General features: G+C 43.5%; 2 protein-coding genes across 2 annotated transcripts; both read left to right on the top strand.

Moving 5' to 3' along the window:
* Window positions 1-1,815: 1,815 nt before the first annotated feature.
* Window positions 1,816-15,918, top strand: ADCK2 (aarF domain containing kinase 2). Its single transcript, XM_051963537.1, has 8 exons — window positions 1,816-2,767; window positions 3,319-3,465; window positions 4,584-4,712; window positions 6,014-6,109; window positions 7,457-7,708; window positions 10,063-10,191; window positions 11,503-11,556; window positions 13,925-15,918. The coding sequence occupies exons 1-8, from the start codon at window positions 1,823-1,825 to the stop codon at window positions 14,075-14,077; spliced, it is 1,905 nt and encodes a 634-aa protein (XP_051819497.1). The 5' UTR covers window positions 1,816-1,822; the 3' UTR covers window positions 14,078-15,918.
* A 907-nt stretch (window positions 15,919-16,825) lies between these two features.
* NDUFB2 (NADH:ubiquinone oxidoreductase subunit B2) lies at window positions 16,826-22,063 on the top strand. Its single transcript, XM_051963548.1, has 3 exons — window positions 16,826-16,985; window positions 18,906-19,050; window positions 21,844-22,063. Exons 1-3 carry the CDS (start codon window positions 16,879-16,881, stop codon window positions 21,916-21,918), a joined length of 327 nt encoding a protein of 108 aa, XP_051819508.1. The 5' UTR covers window positions 16,826-16,878; the 3' UTR covers window positions 21,919-22,063.
* Window positions 22,064-26,364: the final 4,301 nt, after the last annotated feature.

Genomic DNA, 26,364 nt, shown 5'->3' with positions numbered 1-26,364 from the left:
TAAGTTTTGTCTCCTCCAGGAGATCTCGGCTAAATCTCCCAGCAACCAGCATCTCCCTCATTTCCTCCTAGCAAATGCTCGTATTCAAAATGTAGGCTTCCTTAGATTGGAGGGTGGAGCTCTGAACTCGGAGCCTCCATTTAAGGAGAGAGCCTAGCACTGACATCTCAGTCCTTACCTCCCTGCCTGATTTCGCGTTGCCTCAGGAAGCTCATTGTTAGGATAAACTCCTCTTCCAGCAAGGGTTCCTTAACCTGGGACTCTTGGATTAGAGGGGTGGGACCATGATATTTAAACCTCCGTTTCAGGAAGAGCGTCCAGTTTCAACGTCTCATTTCGCACGTAATTGGAACTTCTCTACCTGCCCCTACAGGTATTCGCCTCTTTCCTAACTTGTCCAGCTTCCAATTGTGTGTGTCTTTCCCCCTTAGAGTATAAGCGCCTTGAGGACAGGGACGGGGGTGTTTTGGTTTTGTTGTTTTTCTGTATTTGAATCTTCATCGATTTATTGGCTATTGATTATAGTCGTACACATTGTTTCCTCCAGTTAAATGTGAACTTCTTAAGGGCTATTTCATTTTTTGGTCTGTTTCTCATTTAGTTGAACACAAATGTACTTCTGATTGTTTAATTCCCTTTGCTCGAAGGAATTATGCCCTAGAGCTAATAAAAGTTTACTTTGGTCGAGGCTCCCGGGTTGGGGTTTGGCGTGGACTGGGGGTACCCCGACCTTGGGGCAGCCTCCTTTGAAAGAGCCACCACGAAAGTCGGGGTGTGCCCAGGCGGGCAATGACGCAGTGGTCTGCTCTAAACCCCCCTCCACTTGTGTCTAGGAATCTACTCCGGTAACTTCTGACGTTCTTCGGGCCCCGCAGGCCGGGACAGCTTTAGAAGAGGATAACGAGGGAGCCCATTCATGTCCGCAGCCAAAACACGTTTTATATTCCCGTTGTCTTTGTATTAGGAGCATGGAGACTTTTGCTTGCCTCGAATGCAGCCGTCTTGTAAAAGTTGCGATGAGCCGGCTGCTGGGTTAAGATCAGAAATTAAACGACCGCCTGAAATCTTGACAGGTCTGCAGAGCGCTAACGTGAGCCCGGGACGGCCGCGTGCTGCTCCGGAATCGGCGCCCACCGAAGCCGGCTCCTACGCAGGAGGAGGAGGTACAAAGGAAAGGCTCCACCTTCAGGGCGCCTGCCCCTTTAAGGGGGCGGGGCTCCGTCTGTTCCCGGAAGTCCTTCCACTCCTTGCACCGTCTGTTTCTGTGGGCTTTCCCGGCCTTTGATCTCAGAAACCTTGCTGGCCCCTGAGGGGCGGGCCGTCCCCAGTAATCCGGGCCGCGGGGCACTGCTCGGGGTCGGCGGGCCACAGCCTCCCGGGATGCCCGCTTGCCCTTGGGACTAAGCCCCATTTTAACTCCCGAGCCTAGGAAGCATGCAGCCGGGGGCTGGCTGTCAGCCGGGGGAAAGGCACCGGCGTGGGAGGGTGAGCCCAGTGCCAGGCCCGGCAGAATCATTCAAAAGGTGACGTGCTGGGGCGGCCGCCCACTGCCCGGGCCGGCTCTCCCAGCTGGGAGTCTGCACTTGCTGGCCTGCCCACAGGTAGGAGAGGCAGGACCTGCCGGTTTGGCCGGCCACCGCCCCCCACCCCCACCCCCCAGATAAGGGAGCAAGCAGGAATCCATCTGGCTCCCTCGGATCTTTTGGTCCCCAAGACCGAACACGCGGCCGGTGGTGGTTCCTCGTAGTCCAAGGGAGTTGGACGTCCCTGGCTTTTGGGAAGGAAGAGAACTGATGCACTCACCTTTGCTTGCAGGGTCACCATGACTTCCTGGCGATTCCCTATCAAGGCTTACCTGGCCCACCTAAGGTGCTTTGAGGTCGGACAGAGATCTTGTTTGCTTACATGGAGACACAGGCAGGTCATGTGCCCGCCCAAATCTAGAATCGGTTGGCTTCTCTTGGGCGCCTTACCCAAACTCATTCTGACTTCGGGAGGGACCGCGATGGTGTCCCCGGGGCATCAGCTTGGACCGTGTAAGAGTGCCTCTGAGGAAGTGGCGCTGGCAGGCGACAGTTCCACATCTGGGTTCGGGAGCTGGGTTTGGCTGAACTTGGCCTTTGGCCTCCGAACAGGGTTCCGGGCCTGTGTCCTGCTGGTGAAGTTCACCCCTCTTCTTCTGCTCTACCCTCTCACCTACCTGGTGCCCAGCTTCTACCGGCTCTGGCTGAGGTGGCTCCTGCTGGCCACCGAGTCCTCAGGCCCCACCTACATCAAACTGGGCCAGTGGGCCAGCACCAGGCGCGATCTCTTCTCGGAAGAGTTCTGCGCCCAGTTCTCGCGGCTGCACGTTCAGGTGGCCCCGCACACGTGGGCTCACACCCGGCGCCTGCTGCAAAAGGTCTTCGGGAAGGAGTGGGGGCGAGCCCTCCGCTTTGAGAGTCAGGAGCCGGTGGGCTCGGGTTGTGTGGCCCAAGTGTATAAGGCCTATGTTGACACTGCCTTCCTTGACCATGCCTGCTTCCAGAAACTGGTGGAGGCCTCCAGGGGGACCCCCTCTTTTGAAGGCTGGGAGGCAGCAGGACTGGGGAGGCTCTTGGGGTATTTCTGGAAGGGGGAGAAGCCTAAAGCGGCACCGCCGGATCAGGCTTTTCCAGATCTGCTTCTGCCCATGGCCTACCTGACTGCTTCAAGACAGGCCCCGCCCCATCCTCCACCTGCTGACTGTCCACGTGGACCAAAGCACTTCATCCCAGCAGCTATCAAAGTAAGTTCATACTGCTGTGGGTCCAGTCCCCTGTCTAACTAGGGGCTTTCCTCCTCCAAAATTCCCAGATTAGCCCTACTTCCCAGGCACATCCGCCTCCTGCAACCCCCTCCACTCATTTCTGTGGGTCAAACCCATTTTTGTCAAGTGCCTTTGGCACCATAAGGTATACATTTAGTTGGTTACTTGTGGGACATTTATAAGGGCGCACAGAAATCATCCATGCGAATCCTAATTTGATATATGGGAAAACTGAAATTACTTGTCTAATGGGTCTTTCTCAGGTCTCTGAGTATGAAGATCAAAGTGCTCTTCCATGATTAGAGAAGACTCACTGAAAATACTAGTTGAATCATGGGGGGTCTGAAACCCCTAGCCCTGGTCCAGTGTGCTCTATGCACAGGATGGGCTGCAGGGCGAGGGACTGAGGGCAGGGAGATCCCTCCTGTCAGGACTGCCTTGGTCTGATGCCAGCCCGGTTACCTGGTCCTTGGAAGCATGCGCATACCTGGGCTGTGGCCTGCTCACTGATACCCCCTTTTCCTCTGTAGGTGCTACATCCTGGGCTACTGGCTCAAGTTCAGGTGGATCTGGTCCTGATGAAGATAGGCAGTCAAATCCTCGGACTCATTCCGGGAGTTAAGTGGCTCAGCTTGACTGAGATAGTAGAAGAATTTGAGAAGCTCATGGTCCAACAGGTGAGCACATCTGGGGCCTCCCCTACTGTAGAACAATTATGAAAAGTCAAATAGGATGGATGTCCCCTAGAGAATGATTAATGACTAGCATCTACAAGGATAGTAAAGGTCCAGTAAAGAATGGCCTGTCTGTTGTTATTAAGCCTCCTTCAAGCTTTGGAGAACCTCTGAACAAGGTTGTCTGCTGCCCTTACCTGTGCTTCATCGATTCCTTAGCTTCTGTCAGGGCAACTCTCAGGTTCAGTCTCTCACGAGGTCTTTCCCAGTCTTTCTCTGAGTGCTCTTTCTTGGAAATGCTTTGTGTAATTTTGTATTTACATACAGAAGATTTGCCAACATAGGGTCTCAGGGGCATAGGGTAGTCCATGAAATATGTGAAGACAGTTACCTAAGATATGAGGAGAATTAGTGGGAACTAGAGGAAGGCCATATCTCGAGATTTGATGTAGAATTATATCTATCTACTACTTCTTTTTATGTGTTGCCATTCTCCTCCTGCCCCCTCATCATGACATAAGCTCCTTGCGGACATGGGCTATCTTAGGGACTGCTTCATAAGTGTCTGGCACTTACAAGATGGTTAATAAATGTTTATTCATGTGCTATTGTTTTGTTTTGCTTACTGCCACCAGAGCTTATAATTTGAGTAGTAAAATGCAGGATAGCTAGATAGCTCAGTGGATAGAATACTTGTCCTGGAGTCAGACCCGAGTTCAAATCTGGCCTCAGATACTTAACTAGTAAGGGATATCACACTGTTTGTTTCATCTGTAACATGAGCTGGAGAGAGACATGGCAAACCATCCCTGTGTCAAAAGGGTATGAAGAGATAGACATGACTGAAATGCCCAAAGGTAGGTCGAAGGAATCGGGAAAGGCTTCCTGTAGGAAGCAGTGCTTAAACGGCATCTGGAGAGATGAGAGAGATGATGTGAGGTAGAAGGGAGTGCATTTTGTCCATGGGGTGCACCTAGTATAGAGAGATAGCCAATTTGGCTGCATGTGTGTGTGTGTCTATGGGGGGAGTAGTGGCCAATGAGATTGGAAGGGCAGATTCTAAATGGCTTCAGAAGCTAAACAAAGTGCATCTTCATCTGTTGTCTTTTCTTTTTGTACAGATTGACTTGCGTTATGAAGCCCGGAACCTAGAGTGCTTTCAACACAATTTCATGGATGTGAATTTTGTCAGGTTCCCCACACCTCTGCAGCCTTTTGTCACCAGAGATGTTCTGGTGGAAACATTTGAAGTAAGAATGAAAGGAAGTAATTATTATTAAATTAGTAATTATTACATAAAATCTAAAGTGTGTGTGTGTGTGTGTGTCTATGTCTATACACACACTATGTGTTATAACTTATTTAGGATAGTCCTGTTCATCTCTTATGAACTACAGTATATTGAATTTACATATATATTTACATGTTTAACATATATTGGATTATTTGCCATCTACGGGAGGAGGTGAAGGGAAAAAGGGGAAATTGGAACACAAAATTTTGCAATGTTCAGTGGTGAAAAACTATCCTTGCATATGTTTTGAAAATAAAAAGCTTCAGTATAAAAGAAAAAGAAATGACAAATAAGGAATTCATAAAGAAAGAAAGAAATAAAGGCAGCATGATCTACGAAAAAAAAAAAGACTGGCTTGGTCAGTTTGAGTTCAAGCTTTGACATTTATTATCTTGCTGATCATCGGCAAATAAAGCTTCAAAGATTCTTCTCTCTTAGCCCCAGAAGGGCAGGTTTACTTTCATATAAAAAAAAGCCTTTCTAGTAATTGGAACTATTCAGAAGTGGAATGAAATGCTTCAGAAGGTAGTAGATTTCCCTTTATCAAAGCTCTTGAAGCAAAATCTGGATGGCTGAACATTGGGCAGATATGTGTCACAGAGAGTGTTCTTATTTGGATGTTAGACCTGTGTTAGATGTTAGATCTGTGATTCCTGTGGGGAATGTCTAACTTGGAAGTGTGATGTAATAGGAGAGGGACAAGGAGGCCATAGAGATCAAGGTTTAACTTATGTTCCTAATATTAGCTGTCTGAACACAGACAAATCACTTAACCTTGCTGAGCCTCAGTTTTGTTACCTGTAAAACTGGCATAATACCCTTGGTATCTACTTTGCAGGATTGTTATAATATAGGATCTATATTGCAGGATTGCAGCAAATGATATAATGCTCATAGTTTTTTGTCATTATGAATAAATCAATGGCTATCATAATGTTTAGTGCTATCATTGGAAATGAGATGTCCACCATATGCTCTATGATGTCCCATAGAATGCTAACTGGAATGGTTGGATCCAGGATTATTAATTCTAGCCCACTGTGACATAAGAGCATTATATCCCATGCTCTCATTTTCACACCTTCTTTGTAAATATAAGGACTGACTTAGCTGAGTGAAACTTGTTTAAGAATCTTATAGGAAAACAACCTTTCTGTTAACCAGGAAAGGGGAAGACCCTAAAAGGATTCTTCTCTCCTCTTTTGGGTTGGGGGTAGGGTCATCAAACTGACATCTTTCCTCTCTCTTTGCTTTAAGGAGAGTGTGCCTGTGTCCTGGTATCAGAAGTCAGAGATTCCTACGAAGTTGAAGGGGAAAATAGCAAAGCTGGGAATAGACATGCTTCTGAAGATGGTAAGAACTGGGATGCTGTAAAATCCCTGAATTCCGCTGCCTATTGACTGCCCACTGGGAGAATGGACTAGGATGTGCCCAGGACTGAGATGAAAAAAGTCATCTACAGGTGTAGCCCCTCGCTAGGAAACCCAGATGCACCAATGTCAGAACCCAAGTTCATTCATATTATAAAAGAATCCCTTACTTTCTGGAAAGTTTCATTCCTTGGCTTGTGGTAGTTTCTGCTGCCACTCTTTGCTAAATGTGGGAAAGAGGGCTCTACAACCTTCATGGCTCCCTCAGGAGACCTCCCTGTCACACAGCTAGTGCCTGATTGTTTGCTTGTCCCCTCTGCTAGGGTTCCAGTGACTTCCTTTGCATGCTTGAGGGCTCAGAATAATATCTCCTTTTGCCTACTAGCAGACTGGTCCTGGTGCCCTCAGCATCATTTCTGTCACTATCCACACATGCAAATGAAAGGGAATGGCCCCAGTGTCATTTTTAAGATTATAGTTAGTTGAGCCTCGCTAATTGGAATATTTGAAAGAATGACTGATTAGAATACAAATTATGAGATGTTTTAAAGAAAGTCTGTTATTTTTAAACACACCTAATTATGAGAATAAGGTTAAAAATGTGAGATTAATACTGTCATCAAATTTTTTTGAGGTCATAGGTGATCTAAGACTTGTGCTTTAATGAATAAGAATCATTTGTTATTGGTAAATTATTAGTTCAACTCAGTAAGTCCACATAAAGCATTTAACATAGTTATGGGTTAAATAGTCCCATACCTAGTTTATAGTCTTAATTTATTTAGAGGACACCTTTACCCCATTTTTTTAGATAAAAATCAAAACTAAGTTTCCATCCCATACTGCAACATATTTAACATATATAGGACTGCTTGCCATCTAGGGGAGGGGGTGGAGGGAGGGAGGGGAAAAATCGGAACAGAAGCGAGTGCAAGGGATAAGGTTGTAAAAAAATTACCCTGGTATGGATTCTGTCAATATAAAGTTATTATAAAATAAAATAAAATAAAAATTAAAAAAAAAAGTTTCCATCCCACCAGTTCTTATTGGTATTGTGGATTTTTTAATGATGAGATCCTAATCTCTCAATGCTCCAGGGAATGCTCTTGGGCCACAAGGTGCAGACAACATGCTGATCTCTGTTAATAGAGTTTTATCATTAGGAGTTGCTTTATATAATGAAATTAAGAGATCTAGTACAAAAAAAATTATGTATACATCCCTCCCACCCCCCATTCATATAGATAATTGAGAACTAAACACAAGTCTAGAAGAATTTTCCCCTTCACAGTGAGAAAGCATTCTGTTGATGAGGTGGATCCCTTTCCAGGTATTTGTTGACAATTTTGTCCATGCCGACCTACACCCTGGGAACATCCTGGTGCAGGGAGCAGACTTTCCTAAGGAGAGCCAAAGAGGCCAGAAGAGCCTGGGGGACGCACTTGATACCCTGGTGTCGGAAAGCAGACCTGCTTCTTCCCCCCTGAGGCTGGTCCTGCTGGACGCGGGCATCGTGGCGGGACTGCAGGCTGCAGACCTGGAGAATTTCCGGGCAGTCTTCACTGCAGTGGCCATGGGGCAGGTAAGACTTGTGGTTCAGGGAGAGGTGAGGCAGTATTTTTATTCCAAGAGTTCTCAAACTTTGCCATTCAGCTTACGAATGTCTAATTTTACTTGGAGGCCATGGGCTTAAAAACATCTGGAAGTCATGAAGGCACTGGTAAAATTTGACTTGGGTAGGTGGTGTACACATGGGAAATAGGCCTGGAAAAATATGTGTTTGGCTATAGAGAGAAGGCCATGGGATGGAGGGGAGGGAGAAGGGCTGCCACAATGAGAAGCCCAAGTGCTCTCTGTGCTTGGGACTGGTTCTGAGCTGATAAATTTCTTGTGGAGAAATTCCACCTTGGATCCCTAAAGACAAAGGCCAAGAGGTTACTTAGTCCCCGCCTTGTCAGTACAGGAATCCTCTCTACAACATTCCCGCCAGCTGTCAACTGGGAGTAAAGCTCTGATCATTTTCTTAAGGCAAATTCAGCTAGTTTAAATACTGGTACCCTTGATCTATAGAATGCATCTAACATAATATCATAGATTTGGAGCTAGAGGGCCCTTGGAGGCTTCTTTATAAGCAAGGTAGTATATGGCTTGGTCTCGTAGGTAGCAAAGCCAGAGGCAGAATTTGACTCAGGGCCTCATGAATCCAAGCCCGACTCTATCCATGCATCTTCACACCGCACACACATTATATGTATATGGGTATATAGATAGATAATATATATTATTATAATACATATTATTATAGATAGATAACATATTATCTATCTATCTATCTGTGTGTGTGAATATTTGCACATGGGCTTCCAGGTGGGACACTGGATGGACAACTGGGCTTGAATTAGGAGGACTCACTTCCTGAGTTTGGCCTCCGACTCTTACTAGCTGGTGACCTTCCCTGTTTACCTCAGTTTCTTCATCTGTAAAGTGAGCTGGAGAAGGAAATGACAAACCACCCCAGTATTTCTGCCAAGAAAACCCCCCAGTGGGTCATGAAGAGTCGGACACAACTGGAAAATAACAATAATAAAGTGTGTGTGTGTGTGTGTGTGTGTGTGTGTGTGTGTGTGTGTATCTGCATAAATCCTTAGATTTCCCTCCACTCTAATAGAATTGCTTTGCCCCCAAAGTGGCTGGTGTATACGCTATGTTGAAAATTTGCCATGGAGGGGAACACTGTACATTTACAAAAGGAAAAAGTCTGTGATCCCCAAGACACCACGTTGAATTTTAGCCGTTAGGTGCTGCAATGGCTGGAGTTCCTGGAGTCAGGACGCTTACCAGGGGCACGAGCTGCTGTCGACTCAGACACTTACCAGCAGCATGAGCCTCTGTCGTTCTCCGTTTCTGCGTCTGTAGAGCGGTCATGATCCCTCCCTTCCAAGGGGTGTCAGAGGATCAGAACAGATGCCCTTCCTGACTCCAGATAAATCACCTGCTTTCCCTCCATCATCATCTGGCCTCTGAGTCAGGCCATACACAAAGCGCTCATGATTGTTTTTTCTAGTGGCGAATGTCTTCCCAGCTAGGAAGTAGAACAGGGAAATTTCTCTTCCCTCTGAGGACATGGATGACAAGCGTGTGGTGTCCTGCCTGCGTTTGCTGGCTGCTTGTGCTTTTGGTAACAAACCTATGATAGCTGGTAGGTGATCTAAAAGTCAAATTGTATTTGGAGAGAGGAGAAAGAGCTGGACTGTGTAAGAAATTGAAGTCTGTCTCTGCCTGCTGATGGTTTAAGAAAGCTTTTTAAGTAGCACAAGTGCCCCGAGAATTGTATCCAGGATGTGGGAATTATTGTTGTCATTCACACATTCCAGTCATGTCTGACTTCCTGGCCCCATTTGGGATTTTCTTGGCAGATATTGGAGCAATTTATCATTTCCCTCTCCAGTTCATTTTACTGATGAGGAAACTGAGGCAGCCAGTGCAATAACTGACCTAGATCACTGTCTGAGGCCCCGTTTGAACTCACAAAGATGCATCCTCCTGCCTCCAGGCCCACTGCAGCACTCAGGTTATCTTACTTATGTTTGCGTTCCTACAATGTATCTGAGGGGGTGTAGGGGAAAGGGGAAGTGCATGTGGGTTAGATGCAGCATGACATAGTAGAGTACTAGATGTAAAAGTCAGGAAGACCTGGATTTGAATCTAACTCCAGACAATTATGAGCTCATCGGACTCTTGAAGGCCCTCCAAAATCTCCTCTGTTAGCTAGGCTAAACTGCGTGGCTAAGTGGCCGCTCCAAATCTGTGAGCTTGCAGTAGCATGCCCAGTGTCTCCCGTTATCCGTGTGGGAGATGGGAGCCCAAAGCAGTTCTCCTCCTTGGGCCGGTGCCTTTGATGGGGCTCTTACCGCCTTCTCTCCCTCTGGTCTTCAGGGAGAAAGGGTGGCCGAGCTCATCCTGCAGCATGCTCGGGCCAGTGAGTGCCAGGATGTGGAGACGTTCAAAGCCGAGATGGCGGTCCTGGTGACCCAGGCCAGGAAGAACACCATCACCCTGGAAAAGGTGGGTGTCTGCCCCGCAGTGGCCAGGCTGCTTCCTTTCTCCTCCCCTGCCACGGTGAATCCCAGCTGAGGAGCTGGGGAGCTGCAGTCTCTGGTTTAAGGAAGATTGGAACAATCTTACCCAACAATCACTTACTAAGCACCTGCTATCTGTCAGGCCCTCTGCTAGGATAAAACAGAAGATGTTCCCTTCCCTCAGGAGGCCTGCAGTCGTCGTGCTTCTTTCCTTTAACCATTTCAGCCATAGGCTCTCCCAAGTGTAATATTCTCCCTCAGTGCTCTTGGGTGAGCTGCTTCGAGGTAAAATGTTATAATAGAAAGAAATCTGGCATCAGAGGATTGAGTTCAAATCCCACTTCTGAAGCTTACCATATATGTAACCCAGGCAAAGACTTTCCTGAGTCTTAATTGGACTGTTAAACTCTTTTATGAGCATTTCTAAGACATCTCTTTGGGCTTGAGACCAGTTTATCACGCTTTGAGATTTCTTCTGTGGACATTCAGCCCTCTGAGTTTGTGTTTTGTTCTGCCCTATTACCATAGGATCTTTCTGTGATCAAGGTTCTTTTCCATTTCTTCCTTATTTTTTTTTCCTTTTCTTTTGGTATTTCCTCTTTTTTTACTTTTAAGGTAGAGCTCTGCTCCTGGGGTAAAGAGGATGCTGCCCCAAGCTTTCTGTGCAGCTCTGAGCCTTGGCTTTGAGCCCGGGGTCCTCTTATGTCTGCAGGTCTTGGGCTTTGCCTGTTCTGTTCAGGAAACTGGTTTCCCAAAGTTTGCCTTCTGAGCCAGGACTGGAAGCTGCCCCCACTGCTGTGCTCCTCTGCTGAGCCAGGACTGAGGGTATGAGTTGCTGATTTGCTGTGATTAAGACTCTTAATTGCAGAAGAAGCCATCTTCTAGACCTATGAGCCTATATCGATAATAAGTAACTTAAATGTTCACTTAAATTATGTTAGAAAATGACTACAGGTCAACTCTGGAGACCCAATTGAAAGTAGGAGCATTCTTCTCATTCATTCTAGTGACTTTTTATTTTTTTTTTGCGTGATGGAAAATGGATGGAGGTGATCTATGGGATTTTTTGCTCTGAAGAAAGAAAGGATCCTTAGATTGAACAGTTTTAAGACCTCCCACCTCTACCCCTTTCCTCTCTTTTTAAAACAGTCCTTATGAATAAACCAGTCATGGATTTTGGGGTTTGAGGAGTCCCTGTACCCTTTTAGAGCAGTCAGTGAGCCTTTTCCCCCACTTTTGGGGGTGGGGCGGGAGTGGTACCCTCAAGCTCTGGATTAAACTTTGCTTTTCCTTACAGCTTCAAGTAGCAAACCTGCTCTCCAGTGTCTTTAAGCTGCTGATGACCCATAAGGTGAGCCTGGGCCCTAACTGAAACTTCTGCCTAAGACACTGAGCAGGGGTGGGACAGCCTGGAGCTGGGCAGTGTGGTAGTGGTTACATCCTGATGGTACAAGCAGGATCTGGGGAAGGAGTGGTGAGTACAGTTTAATTTAGGTGAGAAAATAAACTCTTTTTAAAGCACTTTAGTAGCAGCAATTTATTTATAAACTGCTGAAAGTTACAAGACACTTGACTACCTATCCATTATTAGGGAGTGTGACGTAGTAGAGTACTGGATGTAAAAATCAGGAAGGTACCAAGAATCTCTATATTCAGTCGTTAGCCTACTTCTTGTTTTGATAAAGAATTAGAAGTAGTAAAATATTTAATGTATGTATTTACATATATGTACACCATGTATATATGCATAAAACACACATATAAAGGTATGTTATATAACTTAGTATATATTCACAGGTGCATTCACACACATATACCTGCATGTGCACATGCACACACATGCAAACATATGCATGTCCACATACATGTCCCCTCCTAGATCATTGCCTTGTAATGGAGGGGCTTGCATGGCTCAAAGAAACTATGAGCTGTGCTGTTCAGTTTTCTAAGATGGACAGGCCATAGTGGAGAGTTCTGACAAAAACTGATCCATCCACTGGAGAAGAAAATGACAAACTATTCCAGGATCTTTGTTAAGAAAACTCCACGGACAGCATTAAAAGGCTAAAAGATAATGATAGCTGAATATAATCCCTTGGGTCAGAAGGGCTTGGTGTGCTATGGTCTGACTATGAAGAGTCTGCACAATCAAACTACTGAGTAACAATATAGGGGGGTGTGTGTGTGTGTGTGTTTGTGTGTGTGTGTGTGTGTGTGTGTGTATAATAGGGATATGTGTATACAGATCTATGCACAATGTGTTTCAATCCTTTTTCAGTAGCATCCAATTCTTCATTGGGCTTTCTTTACAAAGATAATGGTCTGCCATTTCCTTCTCCAGCTCATTTTACAGATGAGGAAACTGAGGCAGACAGGATGACATGACTTGTCCAGGGTCACATGGCCAGTACATGGCTGAGGCTGGATCTGAACTCCAGGTCTAGCACTTTACCACCTAGCTGCGTATGTGTATGTGTATGTGTATACACATGAGCACACATACATATGCAGTACATGTGTGTATGTTCCCCTCATATATATGCATATGTGAATATATATACACATATACATGGAAAACAAAGTTAGGTTAAGTGACTTTTCTATGATCACACAGTTAGAAAGTATGGGAGTAGTGTCTCAAGGAAGGGGTGAACAAACACAGTAGATTCTTAAACTTGAAAGGGGCTTAAAGGCCATCTTTTTCCAGCCTAAGGATCACAGCAGTATTCCTTAGAGGAGGTCATCTAGCCTAAGGCTTCTTAAAATGTAACTGAATGTGGAAGTCTTGAAATTATGAAATTTCAAGAAATTCTCTTTCTCCCAACCCTTTGCTATATTTCTATATCCCAATGTTGTACTATACAGCTTTGCTACTTTTTAAAAATATATTTTATTCTGAATTTAATATCAAATAAAATAATGACTTACACACAGGAAAATGTAAAAAAAAGGATTATATATGAAAGTGTTGATTGCTATTAAATGGCATTCATCTTTCTTTTCAAGTATATAATAAATTCAACATGTAACTGTCAAACCTATCCTGCTAGTCTCTGAATTCTTGTGGAGTTCCTTTTGTTCTATACTGGGTATTTCTTTTAAAAATGCTTCAATTAGTGTTCTTTTCTTTCTAGAATTTTTTTTTGGGGGGGAGAGGATTATATTCTTTCTCTCCCTCTCCTTTTTATCTCCCTCTCCCTCCTGCCATTTGAAAAAAAAAAGGAAAAACAAAACCTTTGCAAGAAGTAGCTACATTTTTCCTTTTATTTTCTACATTTATGGTTTTGTAGGTGCATAGGAGATAGTGGTTGAATGTACAATTGTTTGTTCTTTTGCTCTCAAAGAGGACCATGATATCAGGAAGGTGATGCCATGACTTGTATGTAATCGGATTTAAGTGAGGGAGGTTGTGCAAAGGCTCCAGCTTCCTTTTCTCTTTGGAGTCATCTGGATCTAGTGGGAAGATATAGATCAGAATGACTGGAGATGGCTCCAGGTACAGTGGGAGGCCTTGGCTGAGTCTTTCCCAGGTCTCAGTTTGACTGAGGGTGCACCCATTCAGTGATTAAGGTTGGCTAAGAAAAATTTCTGGTTAGATTGGGTGCAGCTGGGCTTGGTGGGGGCAGAGAAGGGATCGGTAAGGCCGTGCTTGGAGGCCTTGGAGTGAATGTGACGAGACTTGGAAAAGCACCTCTCTGCCTCTGTTTTTGCTATTTCAGGTCAAGCTCGAGAGTAACTTTGCCTCCATTGTCTTCGCGATCATGGTGTTGGAAGGTCTTGGCCGCTCACTAGATCCCAAAATGGATATCCTCGAGGCTGCCAAACCATATCTTATAAAAAGTTCAACCTTCCCCCCCTGGCTGCAATGGTGAAGGCAGAGGGCTTCCCAGCTAACTGCCAGCGTGACTCCTGAGGCCTTCCGGGACAGCCAGGGGACCACCTTCCTTTCGCCTGGGTTGGTTCCAAGAAGGCTGAATGCTAGATTCTGAGATGGCTTGACTGACTGAAGAAGCTGTGGAGAGGAACGGGTCCCACAGAGTATCCCTAGAACCAGCACTCTTGGTCAGTGTCGCCCCTGCTGCTGTGAATGTTGACTGTATAAGAGAATGCTTTCCTTTACCATCCCACCCCAGTGTACATGTTCTCATTCTGTCTGTTTCTCTCTTGCTTTCCTTCCTTCTCTGTTTTTCTTTCTCTCTCTTCCCTTGTCTCTTTCTTTAAAGGTTCATGGTGAACCTTTGGAATGGAAAAGTGAATAGAGTCCTAGACATGGCCTCAGGAGGGATGAGTTCAAATCCTGCCTCAGACCTGTGCAACTCTATGAAATTTACTTATCCTCCCTCAGCCTCAGTTCCCTCATCTGTAAAATGGGGATAATGACTGTCCTACCTCACAGGGGTGTTGGGAGAAACAAATGAGTTAAAATAGAGAAAGAGCTTCTCAAACCTTAAAATTTTTTACATACAAGAAGGCTATGATGATTCTAATGATAGTGAAAGAAACAGGCATCATTACAAGAGCCTTCAGAGTTTGGAAAGGAGTGCGCCATTACTGCACACAACATAACACACGTGGGTCTAGGGCGCTACAGCGCTCCGAACAAGGAGCCCGAAGGCAGGCCCACTTCCTCTGAAGGCACGCAGTGTCTGTGCCACACAAAGAGACTCCTAGGCTGTTACCTTTCTGCTTTCCCCAGTCGCAGGGTTATCGCTGTTTGTAAGCAGCAGACAGGGTTTTGGTTGGCGTCTGTTTCTGTGAGGAGCAGCATGGCTTAGTGGTTAGAACGCCAGCTGGGAAGTCCTGGGTTCAAGTCTCACCTCTGACACCCAAGAGCCATTTAACTGGCTAGGTTGTTTAATCTCTCAGTACTCCGGAGACCGCTGGGGTGCCACAGTGCACAGAGTGCTGGGTCTGGGGTTGGGAAGACCTGAGCAGATGGGACTTCTGAGCTGTGACCCCTGCCTGCTTGCTTCAGTTTCCTCAACTGTAAAATGGGCACAATTAAGAGCACCTACCTCACCGGCTGGTTGGTTAGATCAGATCAGATGTTTGTCAAATGCATAGCACCATGCCTGGCAATATAATATGTTAATAACAACAAATGCTTTTATTATTAGGTGGGGGAGTTCTAGGTATTATTTAGGATGACATTCTGTGTCAGGGTAGTACCCTTATTAAGGTATTCTTACTTCTACGTCTTCTGACCGCTCTTCAAGAAGATAACAGGGAGATGTGAAGATGCGGAGCCTGTTGGGGCTTGGTGGAGAAGCACCTTTGGCACCTGGGAGATTGTAAGCTCTAGGAGAGCAGGATGGGTATTTTCTAGATTGTGTCACTTTAACTGCAATGACTAGTTTTGGCTCCAGAGTACAGATTGTGAGATATGCTTCTCTTTGAGAAGAGAGTTGGGAGATTATGGTTGCATTATATTAGTGTTTGTATAGTTAGACAAATGCTGTCATTCTGAATAGTAGGACTTAAGGGTTTTTTTTTTTTTTTAATTTGAATTGAATAGCTGGGCCTGCTGAAAGGCAGAAAATACCATATTATTTCAAATATAGGCCACACTCCACCTCCCTCAGCCCAGCCTCTCCTTATATGCTCTTCATAAGAGAGTAATTAAACTGACAAAGGTAAAATTTACAGTGACAATGATGTATGAAACATCTTTGTCTGAATTAAAAAGAAATTAAAGTGGAATATTCATAGTAAATATATGTGGTAACGGAAGATAATTTTTCATTGACAAATCGGTGTATGCTGGGAAATAAAATAAAATGAAAACTTTATCAGATCTTTCAAATGTCACAGAGAACACCCCTAGCTTTGTTTTGGTTCTAGGTGCCGCAAAGTCTCCACGTGGGTACCGGGGGAGGGGGCGTGGTTAAGGGATTCACCACTCCCAGGCCGCGGATGGCGTCAACGTTGCTAGGAGATTACCTAAGCCCGCCCAGGGCCAAACCATTGTAGAGAGCTCAGGGACTAGCACCTACCCTGAAGAGACGTGATGGGAAGTCTCCCGGAGGAAAGACATTCTCTCTGCCTCCAGACCGGCAAGAACCCTGCTGCTCCCCGCGATCACATCCGAAGCCCCTTCCCCACGCGAATCGGGAGATGCAGTTGGGTTTGAAACTGGAAGAATCCATTCGTTTTTCTACGGGGGAGGGTGTCAGTCCTGCCCCACTTCGATTCCGGGAGGCGAAAGAACACACGAGGCGGAGAAGGGATTCATTACAACCACAGGCACCGGGAGGGGAGAGACAATCTTAGCTTCAACTCAACCTGGGTAGAACAAGGCTAGCTGTACGCCAAAGCATAACTCAATGCACTTGCACAGAGGAAGGGCACTTAGGTGGTTAGCACAGTAACAGCATTGTGAGTATACGTAGTCGGCTGCAGATCCAGGATCTTTGGGGTCTCTGCCCCACAGGGCCTCTTTCCCACGTAGGCTGAGGTAAGGCACTGTTAAAGGCCAGCTCGGTCCCCAGGGCCGCGTTAACACTTCAGCGACTGACGATCTCGCAAGCAACTTCTCAAAGGATAGGAGGCAATCCACCACGCTGGAGGGGCGGGGCTCGTGGTCGAACGGGGGAAGTGACGTCTAGGGAAGGGGCGGGTCTAGGTCGGGAAGACTCCGCTGTGTTCAGTCCCGGGTCTGCGGATTCCCGCGGTCATGTCGGCGTTGAGGCGTCTGGGGCCTTTCCTTCGCGAGGGGGGCCGGCGCTTCCTGGAGGGTCCGAGTGAGCGGACTACTGGTTGCGCCATTGGAGGAGTCCGGCAGTGAGTGTTGACTGATGGATGGAGGGGGTTTCAGTGGCATTATTCTGTTCCCCACCCTCCCTGACCTGTGGTCACCTTGAAGGGAGCTTGGCGGGACTACAAGTCCCAGAATGCTGAGCTTGGTGACCGCCTCCGTCCCGGGGCATTGTGGGGCTCGGCGATCCGGTGGAGAGGCGGTGATTTGTCCACTCCGACTGTTTCACCTTGTCTACGCATGTGCATTCTTCCCTCTTTCCCCTCCCCCTCCCGTTTTTACCTTTTTTCCCACTTCCTGTGTGTGTTGACAGAATCTCTCCTATCCTCGCACTGAGAGAGCATCTTCTATTTGGCCGAGGATAGAAGGAAATAAAGAAACCAAGCCCAGAGTCAAGTCAACAACTTTATTGAGGCTCCGTGCTCATTCATTCAGTAACATGTATGCAGAGAACCCCGTTCTCAGGGAGCTTGCAGTCTAATGGGACAGACAGCACGGGAACAGCCACGTGCAGGCAGTGGCTGGAGATTCATTCATTCGGTAACTCTCCAGTCCTGACCTCTGTCTGGCCACCGGACGCAGACACTTGGAGCGAGGCAGTGAGGCTGGTGACCGTGCCCTGCCCTCCCGCACTTAAAAGTCCACTTCCCTTGCCTGGCGTGGCCCTCTTGCACCTGCTTTGTGCCCCGCACTGGGGACACAAAGACAGCCTGCTCTCATGGAGCTAAAAGGCAAAGGGCAAGCAGCCGTGTGCAAATCTCTGCAGGATAAGTGGGCTGTAAGCTCTGGCACCGAGGCCTGGGAGAGATTCTTGCAGAGATGGAGTTTGAGTTGGCCACTGAAAATGCCTTGGGCTGAGAGACGTCCTGGAGGGTGGAGAAGGCCGCCCCCAAGCCTACATGGAGGGAGCTGGGCGGGAGGGGGGGGCAGTTTATGAAAGGCTATAAATGAATGGCAGAAGAGGGTTTTCTATTTGATCCTATAAGTTAACAGAAGGCCAGTGACGTTTACTAAAAGGAAGCCTGGTGATGTGACTCGATTGCATTTTAGGAGGATCAGTTTGGCAGCTGATTGGAGAGCTTTGAAGAGCCTTTGGGTGGGGAGACCAGAATGCTTTTGGGATGGTCCAGACTTGAGGTGGGGGGGGTGGTATCAAAGGGGGGAAGGGGTGCTCAGGAAAAATGCTAGGAAGGAAAATCAGTGGGCCTTGGCAGCAGATTGGCTGTGGAGCGGTGAGAATGAAGAGTTGATGGTGACCCAGGTTGTGAGCCTGGCTGACTGGAAGTTAGGAAGGAAGAAGTTTTTGGGGAAAAGAAAATCAATTTATTTTGAAAGGTTGCCTATGGGGCATCCAGGTTTTAACTTTGATAGGCAGCTGGAGATGGGGGCCTGGTGGGTAGGAGAGAGCTCAGAGCTAGATCTGGGAATCATTACAATAGAGATGATAATTGAATCCTGGGAGTTGATGGGATTAAAAGTCACAGTCTGAGATTCCTCTACTCAATAAAGCCCAGTTCTCATTATTCTAGTATTAAATAGAAACTCTTCTTATTGACATTTAAAATCCCTCATAACCTAGTCCCAACCTGTTTTTTTTTGTTTGTTTGTGATATGAAGTATATTCCTATGGATCTGGGATCTCATTAATGAAGTTCAATCTATCGTTGCAGTTTGCAACTTATACATCCCGTGTGACTCATGTCCTTGTTTCATAAGTCTACTAGAAGAAATGCACCCCCATCTTTCTGGAGGTCTTCCTTAGTTTGCCATAGTATTTTAGAATTTATAGAGCACTTTTACATCTCATCTGCATCTTACCACAAGGAGTTGTAATTAGGACAAGCATATTTATGATTTGAAATGATAGCTGGAGATTTATAATTTTGACATCAAATGCCTTGCTAATGTAACAAGCATTTTTTAAAAAGTTCTTTTTTGAATTATAGTGCTGGAGGTGGTATACACATTAAACCCCGTTACCGGCAGTATCCCCAACTGACAAAATCTCAGGTGTTCCAAGCTGAGCTGTTAAGTGCTACAATGTGGTTTTGGATTCTCTGGCGTTTTTGGCATGACTCGGATGCTGTATTGGTAAGCTTTGGAATATAATTTTTTTATTTGCGAAAATTTTGTTCTGTAATCCATCATTATGGATCATGATTTATAGATACCATTTCTTAAATATCATATTAGTTCAACCTGGAACTGTCTGATGGGGGTGTCAATGGACACTTTGTGTGAGATCATGCTTGCCTTCTGGGACATCAATTTTAAAAGTTAGGGATGATTTACCAATATCTTAGCTTTCTTTTGACACAGTCATTTATGAGTCAGAGATCCACGACTTTATCCAATCTTAAGCTGACTTGGATGGGAAAGAAAAACTTATTTTTACTAACCTCTAATTGAAATTTAGCATTTCCTTCAGTTAGAGAATGGCAGAGGGATTGGCAACACAAACAAGATTTAAGAGCTGACCTAGATCTTAAATTTATATTTTCAGCTTCCTGTTCTTTTTTTGGGAGGGATGGCTTGAGGCTGAGGAGATTAAACTTCTATAAATTTGCTGTTTTCTTTGTATTTCAAATAGTAAGATCTTAGGGTCATAGATTTAGAATTAGAACCTTAGAAGTCAAGTAGACCAGCCCTTTCATTTTCCTAGTGAGGATACTGGTCAGGATCACCCAGAGAGTAAGAAACAGCTGGGATTTGGAGCTTGACTCTCTGACCTGACTTTCATTGCTCTTCCCATTATGCCATTGTTTCCCATCTCAGCTCAAAAGATCATGAGAGACTGTCAGGTCTTGATTTATGATACATTCTTAATAATCTTTCATATTCAATATAACCTCTTGTCAGATCTGCAAAGTGGAATAAGAAGCTGTTGTTAGAACCATTGAGAAATAGCTCCCGAATAAAACCCCACAAAAGAGAGGCTATGTCATGCATACCTGGTCAAATAAAATAGGTTGTTTTTGCTTGATGGTAGCGCTTAAGGGTTGATTTCTATGGCAAGTAGAGTTTCAAAATTGATTTTTCTACAGAAAATTTCAGTTTAGGCTATAATCTGGGACAGGTTTTAAGGGCCTGTCCAATTAAGAGTCTGTTAAACTTTTGCCTCAGAATATATGCTGGGTGACTTTTCATGATATTTTTCATGTCCTGTAAGTTTTAACTTAGCATCTCTTCAAGTTTTAATGGCTTTCTCTTAGTATTCTGCTTTTTAGCAAACAAATCCATCCTTACCCTAATCATATTCATGATTTTCATAAATTTTTCTCATGTTACATTGTGGTTGTCTTTCTGGACTAAAGAGTTTTTCTTTTAGTTTTTTCTCCCACTAAAGTCTGCTCATCTTCATGTTATTTCAGTTATTTCCTGAATTTTTGCCAATTCATGGCTGACTTTCTTGTCCCCTCCAACTTTGACATTCTTTAATTTTTTTTGGTCTATTCTGCAAGAATGATTGAATTCATGAAGTTCTTATTATATGCAGAAATTATGTACCACATCTTGAGGATGCAAATTGAAAAGGCAATCCCTGCTCTCAAAGAGTTCACATTCTAATGGAATTATATTCCTTGCGCAAAAGTACCAATTTTATATAAGACTAGGACAGGACAATGTTTTCTGGCATATTTCTTTTTTAAAAAATAAGTTTTTTATTGCTGTCTTTTGTTTTTACATGATCTAAATTTCCTCCTGTATTGATATCCCAATCTAGAGAGGCTACCCTTATAATAAAAAAAAATCATTAAAGTTGACCATTTCATCAGAAATATCTGATGCTACATTTCACATCTGTTGCCCCTTGTACCTTTGCAAAGCAGCGGGATGAGATCTCCTCATCTCTTCTTTCGGACCAAGCTTCTTTGCAATTTTTTTGCAGTATTTTTATTGTTTTGTAGTGGTTGTTTTTTCCATTCCCATTGTTGTAGTTGTGTATATTGTTCTTGTTCTGCTTATTTTACTTTGCATCAGTTCATGTCTTTCTATTTCTGAGTTAGGTGACTTCAGTTCTCTCAGTAAGGTAGGCCATTGCCATATAGTATAAGTATGTGAAACCAAGGTACCAGTAGTGGCAAGAGGGGGCAAGAAGAAAAAGTTTAAAACAATCAATTAATTAGCTAAGGAAGTGGTAAAGGTAGAGTAAAAGGATTGTTGAACAGCATTGAAGTCCCAGTTGATAATACGTACCATGAATTTTAGTGTCACAACAACTTTCCCGTGGAAAGTCCAGGCGTAAAAGAGATTGCTTAAAGACGGTGGGGTTCTCTTATGTTCTTGTGTGTGGGTGCCATTTTTGTGGGTAGTTGTCTGGCCTCTTTGAGAGCTGAGACCACTCAGATCAGCTAAGCAATCTACCCAGGAACAAACACATGTGTGAAGAATGCATCTTGTCCAGGTTGGGTTGAATCAATCAGGTCCTATATCTTGAGCAGCTGCAGGGCCTGCAGTCTGGAGGACCCAAGTTCAAATCTGGCTTAGTTGCTTAGTAGCACTGAGACCCTTCAGTCTTTTCTTTGCCAAGAAAAGACTCAAATGGGGTCAGAGAACTGGATACTGCTGAAATGACCCAACCATGCCGTGTGTCTTGGCCAAGCTTGGCAGTTAGACAATAAGCTGGACTTGGCATGAGGAAGGACAAGCAGCCAGCCAGGATGCTATTGACAAAGACGGGGGATTAAAAGAGTTCATTTTACACACAGATGGGCAGTGAACAGAAGAAAGGCTAGGGCATCCAGTAAGGTAGGCAGTAGCATTTGATTGCTGAGTGAAGAGGAGCCAGTTAGAGAGTACATAATGCTGTTTCTTATGTTTATTTAAACATTTGTTTTCTCTATTTGAATGAATGCTTGATTTTTATTTAATTGTTCCCCCTAGGGTCATTTCCCATATCCAGATCCTTCTCAATGGACAGATGAAGAATTGGGTATTCCCCCTGATGAAGAGAACTAAAGCAGTGTCATGACCACTACAAGTAGGTGCTACCAAGCACCTTGTTTCTCAGCAATTACAACTATCATTTAAATTTTTAAAAAAGGTTAATGTTTCTTTTTCAATCTCATTGTCATTCACAATAAACAATGCGCCTTCCTCCCAATGGACTTTTTTTTTTTTTTTTTTTTTTTTTTTAACAACAAATGAATGCAGTGAAGGAAAACCCTTGGCCACATTTTAAAATGTATGTCTCATTTCACACCTATAGAAAACCACTTTTCTTAAGAGAGGGTTTTACCATCAGTCCTCCACAGTCAGGATTATGCAGTACATTAATCAGGGTTCTGATAACATTTAATGTTATTTTCTCTTATATTATGGTCATTTTGGAAATTGTCTTCCTGGTTCTGCTTTTTTGGTTCTCAATTAGTTCATACAAGTTTTTCTTTGAATTCTTTATAGTTTTTCTGATGTTATAATATTCCATTAATCATATAATTTGTTCTGCCAATTACTAGTCAGAGGATACTCATTTTTCTAGTTCTTTGCTATTACAAAAAATATTTTTGTAAACATGAGACTTTTTCCTCTTTTGATTTCTTTGGGTTATCTGGATTTTATTTACTGGATTTAAAGAGTATGTATAGTTTGACTTTGGAAAATTGTTTTTAAGAATGAATTAATTCACAACTCCACCAGTGCTCTATTAGCATGTTAGTTTTCCTGCAGCCCTTCTATTACCACTTTAATTTTTGCCAACTTGCCAGGTGAATCTTCAATTATTTTAACTTGCATGCCTTTTGTCACTTGGAATGTTCTCTCATATATTTGTTGGTAGTTGGCATTTCTTTTTTTGAAAACCACCTGGCTCTTGTTTTATATACTTGTCCCTAAATATCTTGGTTATCAAACCTTTTTAGGTGTTTGTTATAAAAATCTTTTCCCCAATTAATTGCTTCCCTTCTAAGTGTAGCTGTGTTGATTTTGTCCTTGCAAAAACCTGTCGGTTTTGTCGTCAGAATTGTCCATTTTGTCTGTAGTAATGCTCTATTTCTTGTTTAAGGATTCTCTCCCTGGCCATAATTATGGCAGGCATCTCCTTCCATTTTCCTCTAATTTTTCTATAATGTGATCATTGTATATTTAGATGATGTGTCCATCGAGAGCTTCCTACATTCGATGATAGACACAATTCACTTTGGAGGGATATGCCCTCCTCTATTTTGGAAATGATCTCTCAGAAGCAAGCTATATACTGTGTAAGATATGAAGCAGAATGAACCACAATCCTTTATTTCTGCTTCTGTTCCCCCTTTTTTTTTTTCCTCCTGAGCTCTCTCATTTTTTTTCCCCCAACTACTTTTAATTATTTCCTTATTTTGATTCTGTTCTTTTTCTGAAACACTGATTTGTTAAAATTCTGTCCTCCCTTTTTTGTGCTTAGAGTTGCAGATCCCCAGTGTCTGCCATCTGTCTTTGCTGACAAAAACTCAGAGTTCCAACCCAATATACAGAAGGAGTACACAAAAATAAGTTAGTTATAGGAAGATAGCTTGAGGGAATAACAGGATCTCCTTAAGTCTTCAGAATGGAAAGCAACTTATTAGGTCCTGTTTCACTTAAAGAATGCAAAAAATCAGGGTTTTTTTCCCTCCTTTTAAAAATGAGGCTACTGAAAAAGTTCTGTCCTCTACCCCTGCCCCCAAAACAACAACAAACTCAAACTGTATTTATTGGATTTAACTGAGAAATCTTATTGAAAACTTATGGAACATTTGCTTTATAGTAGCTAATTACTATGAAAATTTAAATTTGTTAAGAATGTTGATGTCCCAAACCAAAATATTTCAAAGGCAGTGATTTAGTAAATTAGATGTTTGCCTCTTCAGGATTTTGAGGGAAGAAATAGCTAAAATTCATATAGTGCTTTGAGGTTTGCATAGCACTAGACATGTTGTTTCTTTTGATCCTCACAAGCCAGTGAGATAGATGCTATTATCCCTGTCTGACTGATGAGGAAACTGAGGCTGAGATAGGCAAGGGACTTGCACAGAATCACACAACTAATAAATGTGTGAGGCAAGATCTGAAGTCAAGCTTTCCTCATTCCAAGTCCAGTGCTTCTATCTCTAGGCACAGAGGGATTGTTTTCACTGCATTAAATGGACCATTTATATGGAAGTAATTGCTTTTTGAGGGGGGCCTGAAGGGCAAATTTCTCTGATTTCCCTGAAGTAACATCTCAGATGCTGAGCTTCTTTCACAACTTGCCTCATAGAGGGTGCGTGATAGAAGCTCACTAGTGCTATGTGTGATAAATAGCTATATATCTCTATAACATTTCAGAACTATTCCTCCAGAAAGGCTTTTGTTTAAAACCCATTTTCAGTGTTCTTAGGTTTAAGCCAGCCTAAGCTTTTGTGCTAAGGGGATCTGCTTCTTAGAATTATCCAGAACTGTAATATTTATATATCTTTTAGGTGGTAAACTTGTTTTTTACACAAGAAATTAAATAAACTTTATGGTTAAAAATTGGGTGTGCTCAAATGATCATCAAACTATTTTCTTTCATTTTTGGTGAATGTAGGAATCCTTAGGGGGCACAGTATTCACTCTTAATGAAAAATGTTACAATTTTTCTAGTTTTCCAGTTGAATAAAGGGGTTTGGAGTAAGTAACAATAATACCTTTGAGCAAGACATTGCGGCAAAATGAGTCTTTGAGGAATCTGGGGCAGTTGAACTCTTGAGCCCTTTGGGTAGGGACAGTCTCAAGGCAGCATGAATATGGTTCAAAATTTATGGTGCAGACATCTTTATAAAAATTCATATCAAGGTGGGATTGGGGCAAATTCCATTTCTACTAGGCCATTTTTGATGAAAGGACAGGGAAGAGGCTGGTTTCAAAAGTCAGCTACTTTTTACAGCCTCTAGGGAGAGGATACAAGGTTGTCATAGCAACAGCTTGTATGTGTAATCACAAAATAATTGTGTCGAAAATCAGGGGCAGTCAATAAGACTCATCCAGATCTCTTAGACGTTTTGGTCACCTTATATTAGGATATCTGTGGTCACAGTTAATTCTCCCCTCCCTGACTTTCAATTAATTCTTATGGTTTCTATACTTGCCATTTTGGAACTTGATCATATTCTCTTAAATTGTCTTTTTCTTTTCATGTATACAAACCTTTTCATCCAAATTGTGAGCTCAGTGATTTTTTTTTTTAAATTATGAACTTAAATACCAACAAATATAAATATGTTCATATTGTTAAAAATAAAGAGAATTATATTTGAAAACATGAATCTATTCTATGCAGCTTGATTTTTAGTTTAAATACATTATATTGGGAGGCAGGTTGGTATGATGGGTAGAGCTTGCCTCAGAGCCTGGAGGATCTGGGTTCAAGTCTCATCTCTAATGGATACTTGCTGTGTAACTCTGGGCACTTTATTTACCTCTTAGCACTCTGGGCAACTTTCTAAGATTATAAATTGCAGAAAAGATACCAACCTGCAGTTGTTAGGAATTCTCTATACCAATTGACATAAGTCCATTCCTTTTCCCAGTGGAGTAGCACCAACTGCGTTACTTGTCTGTTCCCTTCTGAACTGCCTTCTGTGTATTTACTGTTTTATTTTCACTTTTTTGGGGGGGCATCTCACAGGCTAACACATTTCCCTCGCTCTACTTTCCTTCCCACCTATAAAAACCCGCCTCTTGTTACAAAGAAGAGTAGAGCAAAGCCAAGTCCTACATGACTGTATCTGAAATTTCTCATCCTGGGCCTGTTGGCCTGTAGTTTCTCTGCCAAGACGTAGGAAGCCTGTTTTCTCTTCAGTTTTGTGGAATCATGGTTACTCACTGCATTTATTAGAGTGCTAAAAGTTTTTGAAAGATGTTTTCCTTTACTCAATCTCAGTTTAGAAAAGAACCCCTTTCTCCCCCCCATCCCCATCCCTGGCAAACAATTCACTTCTACAAATCTCTAAAGAGGCATTTTTTTTTAATTTAATTTTATTTAATAATAACTTTGTATTGACAGAATCCATGCCAGGATAATTTTTACACAGCATTATCCCTTGCAATCACTTATGTTTCGTTTTTTCCCCTCCCTCCCTCCTCCCCCCCCCCCCCCAAGATGGCAAGCAGTCCTATATATGTTAAATATGTTGCAGTATATCCTAGATACAATACACATTTGCAGAACCGAACAGTTCTCCCGCTGCACAGGGAGAATTGGATTCAGAAGGTAAAAATAACTCAGGAAGAAAATCAAAAATCAAATAGTTCACATTCATTTCCCAGTATTCCTTCTTTGGGTGTAGCTGTTTCTGTTTATCATTTATCCAATGAAACTCAGTTAAGTCTCTTTGTCAGAGAAATCCACTTCCATCAGAATACATCCTCATACAGTATCGTTGAAGTGTATAATGATCTCCTGGTTCTGCTCATCTCACTTAG

Source organism: Antechinus flavipes, chromosome 5 (assembly GCF_016432865.1).
Source record: "Antechinus flavipes isolate AdamAnt ecotype Samford, QLD, Australia chromosome 5, AdamAnt_v2, whole genome shotgun sequence".
Classification (NCBI taxonomy): domain Eukaryota; kingdom Metazoa; phylum Chordata; class Mammalia; order Dasyuromorphia; family Dasyuridae; genus Antechinus; species Antechinus flavipes.
This window is presented reverse-complemented; position numbering and strand designations above follow the sequence as displayed.

Excerpts from the sequence above, each read along its gene's own strand:
- ADCK2 (XM_051963537.1), top strand. The coding sequence starts at position 1,823 with ATGACTTCCTGGCGATTCCCTATCAAGGCTTACCTGGCCCACCTAAGG. Across the intron at positions 6,110-7,456 it reads TAGACATGCTTCTGAAGATG|GTATTTGTTGACAATTTTGT; the intron begins GTAAGAACTGGG and ends ATCCCTTTCCAG. Across the intron at positions 11,557-13,924 it reads AGCTGCTGATGACCCATAAG|GTCAAGCTCGAGAGTAACTT; the intron begins GTGAGCCTGGGC and ends TTGCTATTTCAG.
- NDUFB2 (XM_051963548.1), top strand. The coding sequence starts at position 16,879 with ATGTCGGCGTTGAGGCGTCTGGGGCCTTTCCTTCGCGAGGGGGGCCGG. Across the intron at positions 16,986-18,905 it reads GCCATTGGAGGAGTCCGGCA|TGCTGGAGGTGGTATACACA; the intron begins GTGAGTGTTGAC and ends TTTGAATTATAG. Across the intron at positions 19,051-21,843 it reads ATGACTCGGATGCTGTATTG|GGTCATTTCCCATATCCAGA; the intron begins GTAAGCTTTGGA and ends TGTTCCCCCTAG.